Here is an 18,321-nt window from a genome sequence, read left to right as displayed (position 1 = left end):
CAACCAAGTGGCTTGCACTTACATCCGTATTGACATAGCTCCCCAAGCTTAGTCAGACAAATCTATTGAAAGATTACACTGGCACTGGCACTGGAGGGGGGAAAAGAAATTCTGGATTAATACTCCAGTGTTCTCTTCACCACTGTAACGCTCATCTGATGAAGTTCAGCACCAGCAGCTTGGTTTCCAGAGAATGAAAGTGCTGGGTCCAACAATTTTGGACATACCACTGAATTTTTCTTATGTGAAGATGAGCTAGTGGTATCATGAGACTCATGGATGCCATCAGTCCAAGAATTTTTAGGAAGTCTCTGGCTAAAGTGACAGTTCCCTTGGAGAATTCCAGAAACATTGTCTGGTAAGACAGGACCTTATCTTCAGGAAGAAAGGGCATTCTATTTTTTGGAATTAGTTGGGCATACCAGAAAAAAAATAGTCTTTACAAAGGCATCAGACACAGCTTCTGAAATTTCAACTTGAACTATAGCTGTGAGAGTATGGCCAAGTCCTTCTGTAGTGAATCCAGACACCTAGACACAGACTCTGTACACATCAGCAAATCATCCTAGTAAGGAAAAATGTGAATGCCCAGAGACTGACAGTGGGCCACAGTGGGCAAGGCATTTGGTAAACACTCGGGGTGCAGTGGATAGCCAAAAGGGCAATACAGAAAACTGATATTTGGAACCAGACACAACAAATGTCAGAAATCTCCTGAAGCAATAAGCACTGCAGATATGATGATATTTATCTTTAAAGTCCAGGGTCACCATGAAGCAATGATCTGGTAACAGGGGAAACACTGTCTGCAAGGTGAGCATCTTGAAGTTGGGGACCTGAAAAATGTATTCAGAAAGGAAAGGTCAAAGACCGATCTGCATGACAGCTCTTTTTTTGGGGACAAGGAGAATTTTGAAGTAGAAATCTCTCATTCTTTCCAAAGGAGGAACCAGTTCTATGAACCCAAATCAGACTTTAGGAGGGAGTAAGAAAGCCTGGTCCAGAGGATAAGGGGGACCCCCCCCCCCATAAATGGAGGCAGATGTTTTTTCCAATTGCATCTGGAACCTGTGCCAACAATATTGAGCACCCATTTGGCAGAAACCACTGAAAGCTAGGCCACCTTGCTGAGTGCTAACTTTAGAGATGTAGTACCTGGAGAGGAACTTGAAGAAGACAGGTGCTGTGCCTCAGCATAGTCATAAGTTGGGAAGGGTATTATCCCTTTTGGGAAAGGAATCCATCGTGTTAGGCTTGGCAGAGTTCTCCCCCCTCATACCTCTCAACCATACAGATTTTTGCCTCATATTTTTGGTCTGTTTTTCATAAAATTGTGGTTTTCTGTCAAGTCACTGACAAATTATTGAAGAGTGAATTTAGAAAATAATGACAGACCTTCAAGATTCAGACTTCATACCCTTCACAAAATTTATGCTAATGCAAAACCTGTTATTCTATCAACTTTTTCAGTTTTTAAGAGCAGTATTTAAAAATTGTATATATTTTGGAGCCTTTGTCCCCCGATTGTATATGGCTTTGTCGAGATGTCTTGCTCTACAAGGTTGACAGGTATGCTCCTCCTGCTGTTTGCTTTTATTGCCTTGTTGTTTGTTCATCTGAGACTTGTTTGGATGGTCACTGAAAATTTTCCTGCTTAAAGGTGAGAAATTTGGAAATATGAAACATTTTCAACGTGCATTGCATTAGTTTATTCCTGTCATCCCAGTGTTAAGGATCTGATTAGCTGCCACAACAAACACAAAAATCAGACTCAAGTGGGACATACAAAATCTCATTTTGTAAGTCAACAGAAAAGTTCTGGCTATGTATACCTGCTTATCACCACTGATGATGCTGCCTTCCTAGAAGTAGTATCAGCCTTCTCAAAGGCCGTCATGTTTTGACACCTGAGAAACACTAGAAACAATATCTTTGACACAGACATTTTGCTTAGCAAGTAATGATGCTGCAAACTCATCAAAACTATAAATTCATCTCAACACAAACTTCAACATAAAATTCTGGTAGCTAAACACTTTAAAAGATACCGTGCTGGACTGAGCCAGCTTCTTTCCTGAATTCTAGCCAGTTGCCTGGTTTATCTTTAGGAACAGGATTATAAAAAGAAAAAGTTATTTTATTATAAGAAGTCACTGTAAATACAGAAGCAGAGTCCACAGACAAAGGGGCTTGGAGGCCAAGCATGGCAGAATATACCATAAATTTGTTAAACACTTGTTTTAGGCAGAGTCTCAAAGAGCAGAGGAGAATTATGAGCTTTCTTAAAAACATCCTCCAGTGCTGAAATCAATGGAGGAAAGATGCCCATGTCCAGGGTCTTATTTTCTAAAAGATCACAAACATTGCTGATCAAATGTGCAGCCAGTTGAGTACATCCCTAAAGCTAACCAGCATTTGGGAAAAAGAAGACATCTTTTTAGGTTCCTGAACCTGTTCATCCTCAGAAGAAACTGATCAGACTGCCAGGTCTGAAACCTCTTCAGAATCAGGATCCTTGGATAGTTGAACAGGGTGGTAGCACCAGCATTTCTCATAGACTAGGTTTGCACCCTGTGAACAATGTATCTAGTCATACCCACCATCTTGGGGGGGGGGGGGGGCAGTCAAAGACTGATGCTCTAACACACGGTTGGTCTTCTGCCTCTTCTTTGCATGCACTGCACTAGTGGGAGAATCCCTGGGGAAGAGATGTATTAACACTGATAAATGATTCTGCATCCCTAACTTCCCTTATACCTAAAGGATTTGTTTCTGCCATACCTGAGGCAGGCAATGGTACATCCCCAGAGGACGTGTCTTACCTTCATGTAATGCACAGTTGCAGTACTAACACAACACCAGGGGACCTGGAGATAACAGAATGCAAGTGGTCTGATAGCCTACCCAAGGCTGTCACAAACCATATAGGCTAGGCATATATCTGGGCAGCTCAATGGTGCAGGTGTTGCATTATCGCCTCACAGCAAGAGGTTCTCCAGTTCAATTCTCGGCTTGATGCCTTCTGTGCGGAGTCTGCATGTCCTCCCTGCTTTCATGTGTGTTTCCTCTGGGTACTCCAGTTTCTTCCCACAATACAAAGACATGCATTTGGAGCATTTCTTCCAGGACCTCCACTGAAAACTGGTTTTGTTCCAAGTCGGACTTTCCCGGTAAACAAATGTTAAATAAATAAAATAACATTTTTTTATTTATTTTAATGTTTTTAGGTGCACAAAGGGTAGATAGAGAGGCACCATATCAGAGGACAGAAAACTAGCAAAATCAGTACCAAATACTGGTTGCACAATTAGCACACTACAAAATGGACAAATTCCACTATTCTTCCTTTAAACACAAATCTAAAGTCTATTTCTGTGAATACTGCGCTGAGATAAAAAGACAGTAATTTCAGTAACTATCACAAAGCTCAAAATACATGTCACAAAGACCCCCAGTTTTAATAAATTAAGGCCAGTTACGCCCCACATGGATAAAAACAGCTTAAAGTAGCCTGAGACAAGGGATTTTGTATATACCATCTTTCAGAAGTTTCACAAAAAAAAAAAGTGCCAGAAACCGCAATTTAAATGAAAAAAATTTAAATGCTGCAAATCTATTCAGTTGTCCCAAATAATCATAGCACCAAATAAAAAAAATATCAAAACAGCACGTTTTTCCTGTCAGAACTTTCAAAAGAAGCTTTTAATCAACAGAAATAATAGCAGTGATTAACTTTGCAGTTGTGGCAGCAAGAGGCAAAAAGAGGAACTACGTTAAAGTGGCCTTAGTACAGAAAATCAATTAAACATTCACCAAAGGCCATAAAAAACATTAAAAGGTTTACCCCCCCCCCCCACCCTCGCAACAGAAACACAGAATTAGCTTAAAATGAACATTATAACTCATATTGTAAGAGAAATAAAAGTTGATGTACATACAATTTTCCAATAAGAAAAAAAGGCAAATCAACAGAATTAACACCGAAAGAAAAAGGGAGAGTAAGAAAGTAAAACCCAAACGATTTTCTTATCTGACTTCAGTAGCTGAAGTAAATCAGAGAGAGGTCCTTCTCTTACTATGGTGCCAGAAAACTGAAATGGTCCTTTGTGTGGGTTTGAAGGGCAGTCCTGGTCCTGCCAGGTGATTGGTCCTTCACACTCAAAGACAGGCAATGGGAAGAGCAGGGCACTACTACTGAGATGCCAGTAAGGCAGCGTGTTTGCTGAACATTGTTTGAAAATATATAGCTATATAATGTGTTCCTTGCATGCTCAACATTGAAGAATTTATTTCTCACTGTTTAAACACTGTAGACTGACTTAATAGTTACCTCTTTTCTTGTTGGCATACTTTCCTTTTTTGTTTTGCAGGAGCCATTTGAGAAAATCCCTGATAATTACAAACAGCATTTGAGCACAGATGACAAGGAAAACCTGAAAATGTTCTTTGGTTGCACTGATGTCAGTGCATTTATTCTAGAGCTGCATGAAATTCTAGTGCTAAAGACTGGACACTTTCATCTAGAAAACAATTTCACATCCTCTTGGAGGTAAGAATTCAAATGACACAACAGCCATATGTTAAATCTTCCTATAAAAAAAGTCAAAATGTTCCAGATATCAATAGAAGCACTAGTGGTTTTTGGAGTATCATTCATAAATATCCATTTCTAGTTTTTATGTGCTGGATGCTCCCCTAAGTGCTATGCAATCAGCCTTTCTTCCATTCTCGATCTACATGTATTATATGAATTATAAAGTCTTGGGCACCTGTTAAGTCTCAGCACTGAGGTTCCTTTTTAAGTTCATTTAAATAAAATCTTAGAGTAAAACCCTGAAAAAACAATATTGAACATATTTCGATCACCCCCATTCTTAGAATGAGAGCTGCAAAATTATAAATTGGCAGTTTATGTTTTTTCTCATTATTGGGGGGAGATGTTTCATTAGTTTCAGCATTTTAAATATATATTTTTATGCATCTAGGATAGAAAATGTCACGACTGACCCAATTAGGAAGTTATTCCATTTTATTCTATTTCATTTGATTTTAGCATATTGTATGCTTTTTTATTTTATATATTAAATATATAGGATGCATTTTACATATGTTCTACAATTTTATACACACGTTTCATATTTTTATATTTACCATTGTAGAAACTCTGCATCTACATTTTTATGCTGTTTTTATTACTACTCAACAGTGTTTTTTTCAGGGTTTTACTCTGGTTTACTAAGGGGTTAACAGTGGCTGGGTTAATTTGTGATGGTGTGATTACTGCAAACTGACTTAATTATCAATTTAGGGAAGTATAAAAGGGGAGGGAATTGAATGTTTGTTTTTCACATCTGATGAAGTCCATTTTGGATGAAAACGCTGTTGTGAAGGTTGCGTTAATGTATTAAAATTGTTCGTTATTTGAGCCATCAGTGGACATTTTCATTTCAACCTCCTGTTAGTGCCTGGTTTTGCATTTTACTGTGGTTATTAGTTTTGTTCAGGCACTTGACCTCAACTTGCTTGTGGTTAAATTGCATCATTAGCACTCCAAATCAGTTCCTAGAAAAACATTCTAGCTTGTTATCTGAAGACTGGGAGAAGAGCTAATCGTCCTTTGTGGTCCTGATGTCACCTCCTTGATAAAGGCAAGTCAACTACCATGCCCATTCCAGTTTTCCACTGGGGACATATAAAGTATGTTGCAAAAAATGGCAAAGCTTGTAAAACAGAATAGGGGGTAATGGAGTATGAGAGCGACAGGGAAAATGGAACCTCTTTCAAAAGCTTGTTTGTGGCATTAAGCACTAGGGTTTGAACTGTATGTCCATCATTTTGATCACTACTGCAGTAGTCCTAAGTTACAAAGGTTATATTCTGCCAAAGGTATGACAACTTCCAAAACTTCAGGGTACCTTCCACGCACCCAAACTGTAAGGCAGCTCAAGCTGAGCTAACGCTTGGGTGCCAAGCCCTACAGTACTTTACTGCCACCAAAGAGTATACTCCTCTAAGGCTTTTGAGGATCGAAGGTCAGCTCTGTGCTGTTCCCTTTGCTGGGCAGATAAGTTCCATTTGGGGGGGGGGGGCTTCCGTTTTCTAAATAATGTTTGTGTTTTACTTCTTTTCTCTTCATGAAAGTTATTTTAAAGCTAGGATTTTTGTGCTTTAACAGACTGTTGTGAGACTATATTGTACTTTTAAACAGGAGCACTCTTTTTTTTTCTTGTCAGTTTAAAACTTGTGTAAAGTTACTGAAAAATATTTTTCTGTGGAGAAATTGTGTTGATTTTACCTTTTGTGGGCTGGCAAAGTGGTTTTTACTATGTTTTTCTGTGAAAAAAGTGACTTTGAAAGACTTGTAATTTCACTGGCATTTGCTGCTTGTCTTCCTCGGGAAAGAGGCATCTGGTCCCACAGAATGTCCTTCTTCCAGCTGCAAAAAGAAAAAGTTAACCAAAAAGCCTTTGCAACCACAGCAGGCTAGCAATTTGTCTCAGCCACAGGTGGGTGATTGTGCTGTGGCCATTTGTTGTACCTTAGACCACTCTTCTTTTACACCAAAATCCTTAGGTGTGACACCTACAGCTATAAAGAACCAGGGACTATCAATGTCCTCTGTGGTAGTTGGGATCCTCTCAGTGGCAAAGGAGAGCCATTCTTGTCGGTCTTGGGAGAAGGAACAAGGAAGGTTTCCCTGTTGTGTCAGAATGCTGTGCCCATCCAAAGTGACCTGCTGCTGCCATTAGTAACACAGTTGGCCACATTCTTCCTGTCAAAAAGAAACAGAAAACTAAGCATGAGTCTACTCTTGTCAAATTTCCTTCTTTGAGAGCAGTAGTTACTGGGTCTGGCTAAGGGTTCAATACATGTTACTGATATCTCTTGTAAAGTAGTTTATGGTAAAAGAAAGAGGGATACATCTATTCCTGAAGAGATTCAAGAATCTGAATCTGAGCAAGACGATGAAGAGACAGATACAGGGTTTTCTCCTCAGATTTCTGATTAAGACTCAGAGGAGAGCTCTATTTCTTATTCTTCCTGTAGAGGTTTCTCCTTCCATGGCCATTAGGGGTTACCACAATGATCTTTGGGATTTTATTCTGAACCTTCAGAAGTACCTTGTGAATTAGTGGGAATGCATACAGGAGCATTCCCTTCCAAGGGAATGAGAATGCAACTGTCTTCCAAATACAGCTGCAGGGATGTCTGGAACAGAATTTCTCCAGTTGTCTGTGTTAAAAGGAGGTAAACAGATCTATTTGATGCATTCCCCATATCTGGACTAGATCCTGGAACCTCACTGCCATGAGCTGCCACTCGTGCGTGTCTGCCCAGGATATGCTTAGTCTGTTCTACTCTGATGGGATGTACGATGCCTGAAAAGTCAGAGAATGCTATAAAGCCAGCTCCCAGGCCATCATTGCCAGATGGCTCAGGAAGTAAGACCTTGTGCCCCCTTTTTCAGTACCACATCACTCTGGTGTTTTCTGTAACCACCAGAAGAAAACCCAGAGTCAATAGGTGGTAAAGGACTTTCAAGCATGGATCACCCCCTTGATATTGATGTGCTTTCTTATGTCCTTTGATCCTTAAGTGGCTTACACTTGCATCCCTATTGACACAGCTCCCCAAGCCAAGTTGGACAAATCTATCTGGAGAGACTACTCTGGCACTGGAAGGAGGAAGTCCTGAATTAATATTCCACTATTCATTCCACCACTGTGCTGGATCCATCAATTTCAGACATACCATTGAATTTTTGTCATGTGAAGATGGGACAATGGTATCATAAGATTTATGGATGCCATCAGTCCAAGAATGTTTAGAAGTCTCTGGCTAAAGTGACATTTTCATTTGAGAATTTTAGAAACATCATCTGGTCATGTCTTCAGGAAGAAAGGCCATTCTATTTTTGGAATCAGTTAGGCATACCCGAAAAATTAGTCTTTACGAGGCTGTCAGATGCAACTTCTGAAGGTGCAGCTTTAATGCCAGATGTGAGAGTATGGCCAAGACCTTCTCTAGTGAATCCAGACAGACTGGATGCAGACTAGGTACAGATCAGCAAATCATCCAAGTAAGGAAAATTGTGAATGCCCAGAGAGCAACAGTGGGCCACAGTGGGCAAGCCATTTGTTAAACATTCAAGTTACAGTTGATCACCAAAAGGGCAATACATAAAACTGATATCGGGAACCAAACACAATAAATGTCAGAAATTTCCTGAAACAATAAGCAATGTAGATATAATGGTATTTATCCTTCAAATCCAGGACATGAAGCAATGGTCTAGCAACAGGGGAAACACTGTCTGCAAGCTGAGCATTTTGAACTTGGGGACCTTGATAAATGTATTCAGAAAGGAAAGGTAGAACACAGGTCTCCATGACAGATCTTTTTTGGGGGGACAAGGAAAATTCTGTAGTAGGAACCTCTCATTCTTTAAGAAGGAAGGACCAGTTCTGTGATTCCTGAATCAGAATTTACCAGAGAATAGTAGGAAATAAAGTTTGGTCCAGAGGATGAGAGGAGACCCCCCTAAATGGAGACAGATGTTTTTTTCCTCTTGAATCTGTAACCTGTGACAATAATGTTGAGCACCCATTTGTTAGAAGCCACTGGTGGCCAGGCCACCTAGCTGAGAGCTAATTTCAGATATGTAGCACCTGCACAGTGGCTTGAGGAAGACAAGTTCTGGGATGCTTTAGGGCTATTGTGAGAATGTGCCAGTGTTTTCACTGGGAGAACACTGAGGTTTCTCAGTTCCTAAGAAAATACCATGAGTTGTAACTGAGGGAATTTCAAGGACCTATACCCATTCCTCCTGCTCTAGCTGCTTTAGAGAATATGTGTGCTACTGTCTGCTATTTCTTGATAGTCACCCACCTGCCTCTAAAAAGGCAGATAAGATGTATAACGTTCCTCACTCTAAGTTTTTATATACTATTCCCAAACCTTACTCGGCACTTATAGCTTTTGTTGAGCCCACTGCTGCTAAACACTTAGTTAATTCTAATCCTACTCTTTCTGATAATGATGGAAAAATTATTGGTACGTATGGAAAAAAAATTATACTTCTGCAACTTTGATTTTCAAAATTTTGAATTGTAAGGATTATATGCTAAAATTTGTTATAATTGTGAAAGTATGAGGAATGTTTTGTCTGCAATTTCTTCTTGCGAGGAAAATCTGCTTTAAATAATTTAGTTTTTTCTAATGCACATCACTACTCATAGTTTACAGTGTGTGTATGACTTGGTTGATACTTCTTCCAAGGCTATGACCACTGGTACTGTTTTGAGAAGGTTTGCATGGCTGCATTCTCAGAATCTCCCAGATGATGAGATTTTAAATTCCCCTTTGGATAGTGATTTAGTTTTTGGCCCCTCTGCTTCAGAGTCGATCAGAAAGTAGGATGAAAGAGGTAAGCTGATCCAGGGAATCTCTTAAGATTTTTAAGCCCTCCTTTTCCAAATGTTTTAAGGGATTCTCTAATTCATCATCCAGTTTTGACTAAAAGCTGAATAAACAGTTTCAACAAAATACTAATAAACAGATGTTTAAGAAGAAATGGCAAAGAGATTCCAAAAAGAATCCGCGAACCTCCCAAAACCAAGAACAGTCCAGCAAATCTGAATGACTGTTCAAGGGACCTTATGACCCCCTCCCACCATGCCCCCCTTTTTTCTTCGGAAAGTCTGAATTTCCATTTTGCCCTTTGGCAACAGATAGTTTCAGACAAATTGGTTCTGAAGATCATTCATCAAGGTTACAGATGGCAGTGGGAGGAAATTCCTCTTTTCCAGGGGCTCATTCCTCATTCTCCAAATTAGACTCTTTTGTTTCCACCAGTTAATCACATGCTGTCCCAAGGAGTGATAGAACCATTTTCTCCTTCCTAGGTGGGGAAGGGTTTTTATTCAACGATGCTCTTAGTACCAAAGAAAGAAAATATTTGAAGACCAGTTCTGGATGTTTCTTTCCTAAATATGTGTGATAGTGCCCACATTCAAAATGTCACATAACAACCTATTGCCTCTTCTTTCACTTTCAAGTTTCCTGGTAACACTAGACTTAAAAATGCTTAGTCTCACATCCTTGTTCATCAGAGGTTTCTTAATGTTTTATGTGTCTGAATCAGTTCTCTGTCTTAACCTTTGGAGTATCCACTGTACCAAGAGTCTTCTCAATGTGTCTAGCTCCAGTTATAGCTCATGGTAGGCAACATAGTATCCACATTTGTCCATATTTAGATTATTTGCTTATGTTTGCATAGTCTTTTTCAAAGTGTCAGGAATATCTGTCTTGGGTGAGAAAGCTCTTACAAAAGCTGGGATTCCAAGAGAACATTCAAAAGTCTTTCTTGACTCCTTCACACAGGATTGTGTTCCTGGGATGTCAACTAAACACCTCAGTTTAAAGAGCTTTTCTTCCAAAGTAAAGCATAGAGCTTTATCTAGATCTATTTCTAAGGTTTTCCACTCAAATTTCAATCACTGCAAGGAATACCTCAGGATTTTGGGTTTCATGGCTTTTGTGATTTTCATGATACCCCTGGAAAGACTCCAGATAAGAAAGATGCAGTAGTATTTGAACCCTATTTGGCCCCAGCACCAACACCCTTTGTCTTTTCAAATCCCAGTGCTAGGGGTTGTCAGAAGACAAATCATTTTGTAGCGATAACAGATATCTTTAAACCCAGGTCTGCCTTCTCCCTCACTGTTCAAAACAGTTAGTCACCACAGATGATTCAGACTTTGCTTGGAGAGCAATTTCAGGAAGGAAGGTACACTAAACACCGAAAGTGTGATAAGAGACTTAGGGACACAGGTGGACAGTGGTCTCACCTTCGATAACCACATCACCACAACAGTCAGGAAATCCTTCTATGTAGCACACCTCATCACTAAGGGCTTTTCATACAGAAAAAAGGAGGTCATTGTCCCACTGTACTCATCCCTCATTAGACCCATTATAGAATGCAATGCCCCTTTTGGTATGTACCTCTCAAGACATCTGCAACAACTGGTAAGGCCACAGAAATACCTCACTAAAAGAATCACAGGCCTAAAGCAGATGCCCTACGCTGACCACCTTAAAAAACTCCAGCTATACTCTGTCTCACATCATCTACTCAGAGACGATCTCTGCTTAACATACAAGGCCATGTCAAACCCAGAGCTGTTGGACATGCTACGCTTAAAGAAATCTCAGTCCCTCAAAGCCACATGCTCCAGGGATCTAAACCTTGTCATCACAATAAACAAAACATGCTGGAGGGATAGGTTCCTGACCCAGAGACTCCCCAGACTCCGGAATAGATTGCCCATACATGTCAAGCAGAGTGCCTCTTTGGCCCTCTTCAAAAGGAACCTTGACGATTGGATGGGAGAAAGGAAATTCACCCTGGGGATCACGTCAGTCGCTCTGCTAGACAGGGGTCCAGGGAAGTAAATAGTGTGGGCCAGGGAATTGTTATGGCTAGGCTTGTATAGGCCCTAGGGCTGATACCCTAGTACCAACCTATGAAAAAAGTGCAAGGTGTGTTGGAAACTAAGGACAGATGCAAACACATAAATATGAAAGAGATGCTTGCCATGATCAAGGCACTCAACTCTGTGAATCATCTTTGGTCCCCATGACCTCTTCAAGTTGTTACAGACAATAGAACAGTCTAGTGGTACATCAGCAAGCAGGGGCTAACCAGATCATACTGCCTTTGCGTATCAGCCATTTTAGCTTGGGATATAGTTTCATAGATTCATAGGTAGGTACTAGGCTATCTGCCCGAGGACATTTATAACCCTAGCCAGAGTGTGTCAACTTTCGCTGCCCCATTGATTAATTAACTGAGCCTCTGTCAAGAAGAGCCAATGAAGTGATCCCAGGGGTGTATTTTCTGTATAGGTTCATAATAGCTTCACAACACAACTTCACTCTACAAGCATCATACATTCTGTCAGTGCAAAACTATGTGGAAGACAAGCTGAGCAAGACAAGGGCAGACCCTCTAGAGTGGAAATTAGATCTGCGGGTTTTCCAAGATTTTTTTTTTTTACATTGCAGTGCCAACAGTTCTTAAAAGTGAACAAGGAGAAAGAAAAAAAGGGGAAAAAAAACAGGAGCATCTGTTTACATTAGTATCCCCATTACACTTAAAAGTAACTGAGAAAGCTTTATTTTATAGCATGCAAAGAAAATCATGCACTATAAAAATAATACCATTAAGAAAAAAATTGTTTTACTTACAGTTTACTTTCTCATTTCTCTTCCCCTCTCCTAGGTATTTTTCCAAACAGTAGTGACATGAAGAAGGGCATATAGTTTAGAGCCCCCTACAAGTTTAACAAAGTTCAAAAGAGTCCAATATTTCCAGATTTTCTTGTTCTGTCATATTTTGCAAATATAATTATTGCTTAATAATCCCACATGTGTTAGTTTCCAAGTCACTGGTTTTATTACTGTTAATCTCTATTTCCTAGATCCTGTCTCTGCTTCATTTCCAATTTGCTTTTGGTTCTTTTAGCCAACTCTTGTGCTTTTTTCCTTCTCTCAAGTATTTTCAATTGAAACACTGGAAAAGGTTTCACTGGTACAGTCTCTCTGTGGTCTTTATTACCAGAAGACCAAGAAGCAGAATCTCCTTCTGTTTCACAGTTGATGTTTTGTTGGACAAACTTTTGTATTTCCTCCTTTGCATGTACGTCATCAAAAAATGATTTCGTCCATCCATGGAAGAATATTTTGAAGATAGTGGGATACAGCAGTTTGAATCTCACTCCTGCTTCTCAACATTCCCTGAATAGTGGAATAAATTTACGCTTCTTCTGCACGGTGTGCAATGAGTAATCATTCTCTACAAACTCTGCTGTCTCCCACTTTTAGTACTTTGTCTTTCTGCCACAGTTTTGACAGAATCAACTCCTTCTGCTGGAAGGACTGCATCTTTATTAAATGTCTAGGTTGCTTTCTCATAGCCAGGTTTGGAGCATACACATGATGTGCCATTTCGATTAACAACTCCTGCTGCAGAGTACCAGTCTAGCTGCTTATTTGTGCTTTCATAAAATTAATACAGTCTGTTCCTTCCAACTTCTCTTGTACAGCAAAAAATCTCAGGTTTTCCTTACGTGCTTTGTCCTCTAATTCTATTATTTTGAAACCTCTCTTCTTGAGACATCTCATATTCAGACAGTCTTTTCTTCATTTTGACCTCTGAGTTTTGCAGTTTTGTCACCTCATCTGAATATCTTTTTAAAGCTTCTTCCATTTTATCCAGCCTTTTATTGTTTGATTCAATATACTTTACCAGTGTCTCCTCTATTTTAATTAGGTCTGTGTGCAGCTGTCTTTTACTTTCCTCTAGGTGACTGGAAGTTTTGTCTGAAGCTTGCACTGCTTTTTGCTCAACAGCTATAGTACTTTCCCAATCAGTGTTTTTCCTCATCTTTTGTAGCTGATGTAGCTGATTTTCCTTCAGGTTCTCTGTATTTCTTTTTTCCTGGCATCCAGGCAGTGCCCTTACCAGCCAGTCACTGAAATTTACCCAGAAATATAAATCCACTGGCTTTCTCTACTAAGTTTCTGTTTTTGCAGTGGAAGATCTAGAATTAAGTTCTTACTGAATATGCAGCCATCTTGGAAGTCTCGGGTCTTCCAAGATTTGATCCATATGTGGGGAGCTCCTCAAGTAGGCCTCTTTGCTTCCTGTCTGAACAATCAACTGACAGGATTCTTGTTCAGGACTCCATGCAAGAAGGCCTGAAAGACAGGTGCCTTTTCTTTTCCTTTGACAGGAATGTTCCTTTATGCCTTTCCACCCTTTCCACTAATATCCAGGGCACTTCTGAATATTCAGAAGAAATCCCCCAAGATCATTGTGGTGACTCTCGTCTGGCCTAGGCAACTATGGTTTTCCCTTCTTTTGGAAATGGCCAGACCTAATTACCACAAGCTTCCTCACAAACTGGATTTACTCACACAAGAGCAGGGGTGTTTAATACACCTTGACATCAATCAACTTCAGTTGACTGCCTGGATAATAATGTCTTAATTCCTTTTAGGCACCTGTTTACTGAGATTGTGCAGCAGGTACTAAAGAAGGCAAGAAAGGCTGCCACTACAAAATCATATACTAGCAAATGGAAAAGGTTTTCTAGTTGGTGCCAACAACATAACCAGCACTCATTTAGAGCACTGCAGCAGTGATCAATATGATGAAAATGGTACAGTTTGTTTATAAGTATATTTACCCCAACAGTAGACATTGAAATGATCACTGCTGCAGTACATACCCTTCAGCCTCTTAGTGCAAGAAATCTGGACAAAGCCTAAAATAAGGAGGAGACAAAGGCCCAAAAATAGAGACAGATTTTAAATACTGCTCTTATAAAGTTAGAAAGTCACTAAAATTACATTGTTTGTGTTAGCATGTATTTTCTGAAAGATAAGAAGTTTGAAATTCAAATGTATTCCATTATTTAGTGGCTTCAGCCATCCATAACTCGCCAGAAAACCACAGGTTTTATGACGACCAGACCAAAAATATAAGGCAAAAATCTGGATATTCTGCAAAAATCTGGACAGTTGAGAAGTATGCTGCAGTAGCTGCTCCCTCCTGCCATCACCTTTGTTTTTGGTTTGTTTTCTGTTTTTACTGTATTTGTGTGAGTTATTGTCCTGTGGCCTTTCCTATTACTCTGTCAAGGTTCATTTATCATCCATTTCAGCATGTCTGACCATAGATCCTCTCTTTCAATGTAGTGTCATGTCAAATTGTTTTTGAAAGGATTTTTTCATAAGAAGCCCTCAAGTTAACTGGTGACCTCTGCAAGAAGTGTATCTGAGTTGCAAGTTCTTATAGTGAGTCAACCCTATCTCATGTTCTACAAGGACAGTTTCTTTGAGAAATAATCCTTTTTTTATGCCTAAAGTGGTATCCAAGTTTACTTTAAGCCAAACTGTCCATCTCCTTGTTTTTTTCCCTGAACCTAAAAATGAAGGAGAAAGGATACTGCATACCTTAGATGTCCACAGACTACTCGAGTACCATCTTGACAGTACTAAATCTTTCAGATCAATTGTTCATATCTTATGAAGGTAAGAAGGGACATCCTCATCAAAACAGACTGTTTCTAAATGGTTGTCTAAGGCTATTAACTTCTATTATACTCATGATAACAAAACTTTTGCATGCCAATTTAAGTCCCACTCTTCCAGGGCCTTGGTTTCATCTGTGGCTTTTTGGAAAGGGCTGGATTCTAAAAGTATTCTAGAGGCTGCTACTTTGTCCTCTGTACATATTTTTAAAAAGAACTGTAAGCTTGATTCTTTCTCTAGTTCCAGGTCAGGCTTTGTTAGGACTATTCTCCAGGGGCTCCTAGACTGTTTTCCTTCCACCTCCCAAATGTAGTAAGCTAGGGTAATCTATCCATATAGTTAAGGCTACTGCTGCAGTGGTCAGTATGATGAACATAGTACAGTTGTGTGAGTAAACTTACCATAATAGTATATGTTTGAATGATAATTGCTGCAGTAGCCACTCCCTCACTCCATTCCTGTTGTATTTTTGGTATGTGTTTTTTAATGCCAGGGTGCAGAGATTTATTTTTTGTTGTTCCTAGCATTGCCCTTTCAGGACCCAGCCTCTCTTTCTGTGTTGGCAAGAAAGCTCTGAGTGGCTTGGCACCCAATATTGTCTTTTAGTCAGCTCAGTTCGAGTTGCCTGACAGTTTGGGTGTGTGGATGGTGCTCTGAAACTTTGGAAGCCAGGCAGCTGTTTTATCCTGGTAGGATATAACCCTATATAACTAAGGCTACTACAGCTGGGATCATTCAAACTTCTGCTATGGTAAGTTTACTTACACAACTGTACTTTCCCAAGGAATGACCTAAAAATGAACATCACTGAAACCAAAATAGGGAATTTGAAATCTGGATGTCTTCTGACAGTGGGAGGGATCTTCATTAAAACCAAAAAAAGGGAATTTGAAATTGGGATGTCTTCTGACAGTGGGAGGGATCTTCATTACTATTATCTGAGAATCCCTCAGTGCTTAAGTCCAGACTACTGTACGATAAGTAAGTACAGTGGTTCAGATTTCTTCTGCATGACTGTCTGCCTCTAGCACATTGCAGAGGAAAGCTAGCTAAGACACTGTGCTATCATCTAATAGCGTTTCACACAGCTTGGAACTTACATGAAATAAGACGTAATATTAAACTACCCATTTGTAAAAGCACTGCTCTTGGGGCAAGTGGTCCATTTTGTTGAGCTTGTGGGTACTTGGTATATAAATATATATATATATATATATATATATATATATATATATATATATATATATATATATTGTAGATTAAGGAATAAAGCCTTCCTTTCATTGGTCGTTTCTGAAAAGAAGAATGGCTGACTGAAATTTAGATGATCTTGAATTCCAGTGCAAATATCTGAGAGGAGCTTATCGCTTTTCTCGAGGTTAACTTTTTTGGGAATGCAAGGTAAGATTCATTGCTGAAAAGATTGTTGGTCTGAAATTTATAATGCTCTTATGATTGCCATTAGAAACACTGCTTTCATAGCAAGTAAAGACTGGCTTAAAGGAAGGCAGATTCAACTTTACAAAATAAAAATGCCCCATAGAAGGCATGATGTGCTTTCTTAGGGCTTCTAGGTGAGCATGGCTGTGAACTAGTTCATGTTAAACTGTGCTCTTTCATTAAATATGAGTATGTAGACTGATATAAATTATATGCATGCATGAAGTAGTAATTCAAAGTAATCTGAAATGTAAAATAGCTTGGAATTTCAGTAACTTGACATTTAAGTGCCTAAGTATCTGCCATCATCTGCTACCTTTTGGAAAATGCACATCTGTAAATGGTTGTGCAGTGAGAAGCTGCATGTACAAATCTAAGGAACTGAGAACTGGACAGAGTAAGGTTCTGATGTCATGGAATGGAAAGTAGTGGGAGAGACAGACAGGAGTCACCATAAATTAGAGAAACAAATTTGAAAATGCTGTTATAATGTATAAGGCTAATCCTTGTCTATTTCATTCTGATTTTTCAAAAGCTCAGACTCCCTTCCCTCTCTCTTCCTATGACACCTGATTGACTGAGCATATCCGGTAAGACAGGCAGTAAGTGTTCAGTCTTTTTCTGCTAAAAAAGAAAGTCCGCTGACACTTTATAGGATCCAGCACTGTTTTTTTCTGGCTTACTGCTCAGATAAGCCCTGTTCAGGGACTTCCTTCATCTCATTTTATTATTAGATTTATTATTCTCTTACTATTTTATGTTTATTTAAAAATATTTTATTATTTATTTTATTTATTTTATTTCCAGTTTGATAACCGGGGAGGTACACTGGGCTCAAAGGGCCCATTTTCAGTGGAGGCCCGGGGAGAAAAGCTCCACATTAAAAACAATTTCACACATAAAACAATTAAAACAAGCAAGCAATGAAAATTATACATAACAGTTAAACAGGTAAAAAGCTCCACATTAAAAACAATTACACAGATAAACAATTAAACAAGCAAGCAGTGAATTTATACAACAACAAATAAACAGGCAAGCAAGGAATAACACATTGGTACAAATTGCTTAGAAAAGACAGGTATAGGAAAAGAAGAAGAGCTAGAGGAGGATTCCCTTTCAATTCAAGGTCAAAGGGTTGAATAGTAGGAAGAGTTATTTGCAGAGAGAGAAGAGGGAACAAATATACAACATTTATAAAGAGTGTATATAGAGGGGAATTTGTTATCAGAAAGAAGCTGAGGGTGGGGAGGAGTGAACAGCATGAAGTAGAGGGGTTTTGATGAGGTCAGGTCTGGAAGACAATTAGTGGGATTTAGGTCGGAAGAATACAATTACATTTCCATTTTAGGGAAAGGTGGGTGTGGAGTAGGGATTTGAAGTGTTCAGAGTCTGTAGTGTTTCTTATCAGGGGATGGAGAGAGTTCCATTTTTTCGCTATAGAATAAGAAAGGAGAGATTGGCCTGGGGGTCGTTTAGGTTTGTGTACTGAAAGTAGATTTTGGTGGGCTGATCTTAGGGGTCTGAGTGGTGTGTAGGAAGGCAAGATATGAGTTAGAGCAGGGCAAGCAGTGGGTTTAAAGATTAGTTTGTGGGCAGTAGTTAATTGAAGAAAGTCAAGATGATTAAGAAGTTCTAGCCACTGAAGGCTGCAGAGATGGGTGCAATGGTGGGTGGAGTGAGAGGATTTAGTGGCAAATTTGGCGATTTTGTTGTAGCAAATTTCTAGTTTAGAGGAGGTGGAAGCTGAGAGGTTGGTTAGGAGTGGAGCACCATATA

At 39.4% G+C, this 18,321-nt stretch overlaps 1 protein-coding gene across 1 annotated transcript in view; it reads left to right on the top strand.

The window, feature by feature from the left end:
* Positions 1 to 18,321, top strand: part of LOC122812984 (E3 ubiquitin-protein ligase rnf213-alpha-like) — a 1,982,151-nt gene that overhangs the window by 1,945,824 nt on the left and 18,006 nt on the right. Inside the window, 1 exon segment of the mRNA XM_044085079.1 lies at positions 4,371 to 4,549. Coding sequence (XP_043941014.1) covers positions 4,371 to 4,549 — 179 coding nt within the window.

The sequence above is a fragment of the Protopterus annectens genome, chromosome 10.part0, assembly GCF_019279795.1.
Source record: "Protopterus annectens isolate FY-2018-M chromosome 10.part0, PAN1.0, whole genome shotgun sequence".
In the NCBI taxonomy this organism is placed as follows: domain Eukaryota; kingdom Metazoa; phylum Chordata; order Ceratodontiformes; family Protopteridae; genus Protopterus; species Protopterus annectens.
The sequence above is the reverse complement of the archived record's forward strand: the minus strand, read 5'-3'. Positions and strand labels throughout refer to the sequence as shown.